This window comes from Vitis vinifera, chromosome 10 (genome assembly GCF_030704535.1).
Source record: "Vitis vinifera cultivar Pinot Noir 40024 chromosome 10, ASM3070453v1".
Taxonomy (NCBI): Eukaryota; Viridiplantae; Streptophyta; class Magnoliopsida; order Vitales; family Vitaceae; genus Vitis; species Vitis vinifera.
The window spans coordinates 8220773-8229273 of NC_081814.1; the positions used below are offsets into that span (position 1 = coordinate 8220773).

General features: G+C 32.2%; 1 protein-coding gene across 1 annotated transcript; it reads right to left on the reverse strand.

The window, feature by feature from the left end:
• Positions 1-958: 958 nt before the first annotated feature.
• On the reverse strand, positions 959-6797 carry LOC100242851 (ER lumen protein-retaining receptor A). Its single transcript, XM_002267954.4, has 6 exons — positions 6506-6797; positions 5950-6215; positions 3122-3237; positions 1497-1570; positions 1342-1405; positions 959-1259 (listed from the first exon to the last, which is right to left on the reverse strand). The coding sequence occupies exons 1-6, from the start codon at positions 6594-6596 to the stop codon at positions 1223-1225; spliced, it is 648 nt and encodes a 215-aa protein (XP_002267990.1). The 5' UTR covers positions 6597-6797; the 3' UTR covers positions 959-1222.
• Between the last annotated feature and the right edge of the window lie 1704 nt (positions 6798-8501).

An 8501-nucleotide genomic window follows, 5' to 3' on the forward strand; every position in this document is an offset into this window, starting at 1 on the left:
AAAAATCAAATAGTTGAGGATTCTTGAATACCCATAGGCTATGCAAATTTACTCTTAACACTCTTAAAAAAGATTAATAGTTAATATACTTAAAACTTTATAAATTAATATTGATTTTATGATATTACATACAATAATATTATTATAATTGAAACTATACTTACAAATATTTTTTTCCAAAAAATTGCTTCTTTTTTCAACAAAAATTCAAGTTTTGAGATGAAAAGCTTTTTTTATCGCAACATATGGTAAAGATTGGAAAGAGAACATATGAAAACATGGAGAATTAATGGCACAAGATATATAAAGATGTGTTTGGTAACACACTATATGTGAGTACAATTTTTTTTTTATTCTTCAAAACAAAAAATAGCAATTAGAAAACTTTTTTTATTTTTTATTTTTAAAAACTAAAAAATATGATATTTTTAAATTATATCTTTTAATTATTTTCTAAAAATTATTTTAAAAAATAATTAAAATAAAAGATTAAATATAAAAATTATATTTATAAAATATTAAAAATAAATTAAAAACAATTTCAAGCGGAATTTTTTTCTATAAAACATCGTAAAATAGCTTCAAAAATTTAACTTTCAAAAATTGTTGTCAAGAACTGTTTCTGAAGATGGGTAACAAATAGGGCATCTCACCCCTTTTTTTTTTCTTTTTTTCTTTTCAATGGAATTATTATACCTGATGCAGTGAAGCCAGAGGAATATTACGACTCTAAAGAAGTAGTGCCGTCAATCATATAATTTCATGACAAGATTTCAATGTCCTATACCATATCCCGATCCTACCAGACTGGTAAACTCCATAAATTACTTCCCTCCTAAAGGACATAAATTCCAGCACAAAATCATTTCTCCCAGAATAAAGGGAAAAAAATATCATAATTCTCTAAAAACACCTGTGGCCTAATTACCAGAATCTGCAATAATCATCCATGGCATGATTTTGACCGAATCAGCATGTATTACTTTCAAAACCACGTTTACATATAAAGGCATTTGGGAAAGTGCTGAAACCTTCAATACTCTCATCTCATATGAACATCAGGGTTTCATCTAATCTAAATGTAATTATGAACAGGGGAATACCAACCAAGTCCAACAACCTTTTCCCCATCCATACAGATATGGGAATCCATCCCTTCTCAAAACTACGAAAATGCATCCTTTCCATGCCACATAAACCCCGCATACCATCTCTCTTTGGTTCAAGCAGGCAACTGCAGCTTGGAATTGTTCTTCCAGCTGCAAAACGGATAATTTCTTGTGTTACCAATATGAGAAAAGGCATGATTCTGAAAGAATGGTAGATGGTAGGGTGGCATACCTAATAAAGTAGTAGTAGAAGAAATCTGCATAAAGTGCTGTTTGGACCAGACCAGAAATGCAGGCTGATAAACAAAGAAAAAAAGATGCGGTCAGAATACATGCATCAATGGCCACAAAAAAATGTTGCTCTTTTTAATTATTGACACAACTTACCTATCCATCGGCTAAAATGTTGCTCCGTGAAATAACGGTAAATCCAGTTGAGGATGTATAATGCACGATAGGCCCTGCAGATTGAATATATTAGTTGGAAGTTTATCCCAAAGTATATTAAATACAAGTTTATGTCTCTTTTTGCTTATGTGATATATGGTGCAAACATGTGTTGCTTTTTACAGAGACAAGATCAAAAAAAGAAATCAATACTGTTAAGTAAGGCTGTTTATCACAATGATTATAATATTGGCAAGCAACATTTCTGGACACCACAAATAGAATGAAAACGCCAGGCTTAGCCTTTCCACAAAAGTGACAATTCAAGAATTATTAAAAGGCCATCCTTTGATAGTTTGATAGACCATTTTTTCTCCTTGTACATAAATAAATAATAGGAAAAACAGCACTACAGAAAGGGGAGAAACATGGGAATCCAAGCACACAGGATGTATTAAAAGAAGGCCATGGTGGGGGGAGAAGGAAAGAGAACAAAAGAAACAAGACAAAAAAACACAAGACCAGCCTGGGCGTTACTAAAAGAATACCTACACTCATGTTGCTGCAGCATGACTAATTGAGGGTTACTCTATATGAATGACTAACAGGGATTTCTTCTCGTATTTCCACAATCCACTCTTCACAAACACCAATGGAAGACTCTCTACAAAATTTTTATTTTTTATTTTTTTCCTATTTAACAGAAAATCAAATCCAGATACTGGAAAGAGAGTTCACTATTGGTCTTATATGTTCAAGATAGATTTTACAAAAAAATAAATGTCTTGTTCTTAGTGGAAGGAATAACATTTTAATGTGAACATTTGGTGAGTTATAAGTAAAAAACACAAGAGATGGGCCTTTCAAGTTATAAAGAGTGTAAAAACTGAAATGTAGACTACTAATACATCATATATGTATGAATTGACCATTCAACTTAAACCAATGTAGTGTAAGAACTGAAGTATAAGCTAGTGAGTGCCATATGCATTTGAATTGACCATGGCTTCCATATAATTATGACCATGTACCATTGGACTAGTAAGAAGGGAGGTTTTAGAAAATGCACTACTCAAATCCTAAATTATGTATTGTGCAATAACAATAAACTAGTAACATAAGACTCCAGTAAACCGTAATTTCAAGCTTCATAATTCCCAAAAGTCCATGAATTCATTCTGATTGCACAGTGGAAGTTTCTATCTGGAGGTCAAAGTTCAAACCTTGTATATTGATGTCAGTTTGAGCAAGGGTGAACCAACATGAACTCCCAGGAATTAATTCCATTTTCTGACTAACCAAACTTTAACCTTAGACAAAAGGTCAAATCACTATGCACAGGCAAGCACATCTGAAATCATGTACTGCATTTATTTGTAAATTTCCATATATTTTTTTAGTTAATGCCACAAATGTTATTCTTGCCAGTATTCTTGGAGTCTTGGCCATTCAAAGATGTTGTTATTATATATGTTCCATCCACACAAACATGTTATTTTCACAAATTCTCATTTTTTTATCACTTACATTCCCCTTTATATGCTTAGTCGTGCATGCATGCATATACAGCTAGATTCATTTTTCCTAGACAGTTACCTCATCCTAAGTAAAGGAAAAATACATACCCAAGAAAGAAAACATATTGCCCCGTCAAATTGTCCACATTTCCACTGCGTTGGAGCAAAACTAACTGGGGAAGAATGGCAACAGCCTCCAAATATATTGAAAATGCCCAGAAGATCTGCAATAGATATACATTAACAATAGCAGTAGGCCAAATAGCAACTATAAGATTAAGAATTAAGCAAAAAAACAACTATAATACTAGCAAACAAGATATTGGGATTTGAGAACCAAGAAAGTGTGACAAAACACAGATACTCTTTACTTAGACAACTAGAACTAATAGAATAGTACAAAAATAGCAGAATAGCAAATTTTCATCAAGTATTACTATATTAACTTGAGCAAAATGTTAAATGGCTCTTGACCCCACAAAAAAAAAGGGAGAAAAAGGTAAATAAAGATGTCAAGTAATTAAAACCACCCTATCAAATTGCAACAGAAGTTTGTAAATTATAGTTGTTTCATAGCTCATCTGGTTAACCAAACATCATGGGAAATAATAAGCATGAACAGCAACAAAAGGTTAAACAAGGTACCTGACAAAGCATAACCCAACCCCACTCACGAGATTGAAAGAATCTCACAAAATCAAAGAATGTTAACCATTATTTGTTTAGATGTAAATTTCAAGAGTATTCATCCACTCTCTCCTAAATAAGCATCAACTATACATTGACATATACATATAGACAACGAATCTTACCAATCATCAGAACAATCAAAGGCAGAAAGACTATTACACTTCTCACATCTTTGGTTAAAGATAAAGATGAACAGAATATGAAATTATCAATACGACGAAGCCTGTGAATGCCATAATGATAAGACTCAAAAGCAGCCTCTAGAAATGGCAGTTAGAATGCTACTTGAGAAGACGCACAAAAAACAGATGATTTTTTTCTCCCAATCTTTTATTTAAAAAATCTAAGTAAATTAAAGGCCTAAAAACTGAAATATCCCATCTTCTTACTTCCATGATCTTCCTTAAAAGATTTGCTTCCTTTATTCCCTCCATAAACTAACCCCTACAATTCCCTCTGATCTGCAGCATTCTGAAGTTTTACTAAAGCAGAAAACAAAAACTCCTACCATGACTTCCATTTTTGCAGTCACCAACGTATTCACATAATTATTATCCACTAAAATCAGGAACATCCATGCAATCAAGAATGCAAAATCCCTATAATTCCTTGGCAACCCAGCATAAGACCTGTTCATCTAAGTGTTCGAAGGGATTACAACATCTAAAAACAACAATCTAAATGAATTAATTTACTGCCTGTCTGCTCAAACCTGCAAGCCCATGCCATTCCTTGATGCAAATTCAAGTTCCATCCCATTGAATCATTCTCCATACCATTTGCTCACCCCTACAACCAAACTTATCATGCTTGACAGTACTAAAAAGACTCCCAACCTCACATGGACCTAGCAATCTCCCAAACTATTGGCTGCAATTCACAACAATGCCGTTCAAATCTTATACTCAAACTTAAAAAAACTTAGAAGGTTAAAATAAGCATCCCTCCAACCAAACTTATCATGCTTGATAGAACTAAAAAGACACCAAACCCAGCATGGTCCAAGGAATCTCGCAACTGTTGGATCCTATTCACAATAATTCCATTCAAATCTTATGCTCAAACTTCAAAAACTTAGAAGGTTAATATAACCATCTGTTAAAATAAATAACCCTGGAAAATCCAATCTGACTCAATATTCTGGCATAATCTAGGATCTGGCATATCCAAAGCTAACAATAGATGCCAAAGTATTTCCCACCTGCACTTCTTACAGGATTTGCACCTCCTCATTGGAAAAGCTTATTCAATTCATATGAATACAGACATGCTTCCGTACCATTCCCCTTCTAAAATGAGAAGATATGTGAATTGACAATGACAACTTCAACAGCCTTGAATGATCAATTTCAAATAAGGTTGTCAATATCTATTTGCCTATGGATCCTCGACTTCCATGTTAGTTTTCAGAAAGAACTAGGTTGTTACCTGGATATCCTCTTCTTAGCTGGCTTCAGAACTGGGAGGTGAAACAGATTCAAATGAGCCAAATTGAATTAACTACAAAAAGCAGCAACTAAAATATCTAACCTCTTCATCATTCTTTAACTCCATCGTGATCAAGGGCATGGAAGATACAAGGTTAACCAAATTGTGGAATAGCATAAACAGCTTGACTAAACTATAGGACATCTTCAGCAAGTTATCATCACTATAATGATTGACCTATTGTAAAGAGCTAGAAAATAACTCTTACCCCTTCAAATTTAAGCTCCAAGTCCTATATTATCAATAAAAAATTATTTGATGATTTTAAGACTCAAACCTATCCTTGGAATAGACTCTACCTCCATACTCCAACCATCAAGTAGCAATGTGGGGCTTGGTTTCCTAAAAACTTACCTCAAGAGCAAAAAACATAGGGTGCAAACTTCTCTAATAATCATTGACATGAGGACAAACTTCTCGAATACAATAAATGGGTAACTATCATCAATACTATGAAAGCAGACTGGACACATGTAAATTAATATAAAAGAATGGAAAATCCAATAATTAAGCATATAAGCAAAGCCACAGCAGACTGTAAACGTGTCATTATGTATGCGAGATTCAATATGAAATGGGGAAACCTGGAGCAGAACAGCCCTCTATTGCACGGCTCTCAGACTCAAGTGACTTAAAAGTAATGAATGCACTAGAATAAGCTTTATAGCCTGTCTGGTCACAGAGAAAACGTAGGAAAAGGAAAGAAAGCAATGCCGGATACGATCAGGTAAAACCAGGAATGCACAATAATGAGTCACCTCTTGAAATGTGAACTTCTCGTGAACGATAAGCGCCGACAAAAAGCACGCAGCTACTAGAAAATAATGGCGAAAGGTGTCGAGTTGTCCGTCATATGACCTCTTAACGGTTCTGTGCATCCTCATGCACCACACAATCGCCAGAGAGCTCCCAATGAACACCAGCTTCATCACAGTGTTATAGACTGAGATGAAGTCCGTGAACAGATCCAAATACCGAGTCAGAAACACAAGCGCGTAGAGCTCCTGAGTCTTGAGCGAAATCCCTAACTCGGAGGAGAAAATGTCAAACGAACTCAGTTTTTCACTTCAAAGAAACCCTAGAAATGACTCGACGGGAAACCCTAATGCTCCCTTTGGTTGCTGAGAAAAATGGAGGGAAATGAAAGACATTACAATTTGGAATCTCGACTTAGACTAAAACAACTGCTCCACTTGGTTGAGTTAGAATAGCCGAAAAAGAAAACGAAAATAAAGAAAAACATGAAATTGTAAATTTGATTTTCTTAAATTTTTCTCGGCAACCAAACAGGAAAGAGAAGGGAGGGAGTGTTACCTGAACAAGATTTGGTGGCGTAAATTTTGAGAAGAAGAACCAGAATACTCATCAAATGGGTCATGTCGCCTGCTAATCGGAAGATGTTCATGATTGCAGAGATGAAACGATGCCGTTTGGAGCCCTATATTTCACAGAGAGAGAGAGAGAGGGGGGAGGAGGGTGAAATGTGAATAAACGCATGGAATTGATGTAATGTGAGAGGGAAGCCTGGATGACGTGGCAGCTTGAAACGGCTCTCGCCTCCACCACCGTCTTCAATGTGTCGCCATGTCGGAAATGAAAATAATTTATTTTAGAAAAATTAAATTCACAAAATATATTCGTTAGCGGAACTATTATAATTAATATTTTTTTAAATGTTAAATATTCTTGGGTGACAAAGAACCGATGATTTTTCCTTGTCAAATTCTAAATGGTTATTTGAAGGTTGCCGGGAAGTCTAATTTTGAAATTTTAATTCTTCATTTTTGTTTTTATTTTTGGACAAAAATGTCTTAATTCTATTCTTGTAAAAATAAAAATTTCTTTTAAAATATATTACAAATATTTAAAATAATTAAGGGTATTTATGTCAAAAATCGATTATTTTTCAAATAAAAACATTAAAATAAAATAAATTCATAAATATGAGGGATTATTTCATCTCTTTTAATCCATTAATTTAATTCTAAATGCTTTTGTCAAAAATTTTAAAAGTAATTTCTAATAATACAATTAATCACGCTTATAATACAAGCAAATAATAAAATAATATGGTATAAGTTGTAAGAAAAATACCGTGATTAAAAAACAGTATTGTATTTCTAAAAACTAAAAGCACAAAAGACAAGTTTAATAAAAAAATAAAACATATTTTTTATTTTTAAAAATAGAAAATATGGAGTATTCAAATTATATATTTTAATTATTGTCACTTATTTTTCTTAAGGTTATTTTAAAAAATAATTATGTAAATATGAGGAATTATTAAAAGCCCGTTTGAGAGTAATTCTAAAAATGGTTTATAATATTTTTAATACTTGAATAATAAAAAATTTTAAGTATTAGAAATATTAAAAGTGTTTATTAGAATTACTACTAAAATAGGCTTTAAATATTCTTCAAACATTTAAAAACATAAATAAAAAAAAAAAAAAAACAAGTTAATTACATTTTAGATCCTCAATTAGACTTTTGTTATACAAAACATCATAGAACTATTTTCAAAAATTATTTTTCATAATTGTTTTTTAAAAACACTTCTCAAATAAGATTTAAGAGTTCATTTGACAATAATTTTATAAAACATTTTTATCCTAAAAAATGTTTTTGAAAAAAAGTTAGTTGTTTGGTAAAATTTGGGAAACATTCTTAAAAATCTGAAAAATTACTTATAGCGTTAAAAAATCATTTGTAATATATTGTCTATAGGTGATTCTTCTAAAAATACTTACAAAAAATATTTAAAAAAAAAAAAAAAACACTCTTACTGAATGCACATCGAGCATAAACATTACCAAACACATTCTAAGAACTCGTTTGATTAGTGATTTTAAGAAACACTTTTGAAAAAATAAAGGTTAATCTTATTAGAGAAAAACACCCCAAACGAGGGTTGAATTGGGGTTAAATATTTTTTTTTTCAAAGATAGTAAATTTAAGCACAAGAATCACAAATATAAAAAAATAAGGTTAGAGAAAGCAAACTCGAATTTTATAGTGGTTCGACACTTCCTTGCTTACGTCCACTATCCTCAAGCTCCTAACCGAGTGAGAGTTCCACTATACTTGAAGTTTCAACCAAGCTTTTAATCACCTTTACACTTTAATTCTGACTTCGATGAACTCTTACATAATTCTCTTCAAATCCCTAATCACTTGAAGGTTTTAACACTCAAATAACAAATTTGAAACTCTCAACCTAACTCAACAAGGACTTAAATACAATTTAAATGTTAGAAATAATCATAAGGGTGCACTAAAGAATATGCAAATGGAAATTTAATGCACCAAG

Excerpts from the sequence above, each read along its gene's own strand:
- LOC100242851 (XM_002267954.4), bottom strand. The coding sequence starts at position 6,596 with ATGAACATCTTCCGATTAGCAGGCGACATGACCCATTTGATGAGTATT. Across the intron at positions 6,216-6,505 it reads CGCCACCAAATCTTGTTCAG|GGATTTCGCTCAAGACTCAG; the intron begins GTAACACTCCCT and ends CCTCCGAGTTAG. Across the intron at positions 1,571-3,121 it reads CAATATGTTTTCTTTCTTGG|GGCCTATCGTGCATTATACA; the intron begins GTATGTATTTTT and ends TTCAATCTGCAG.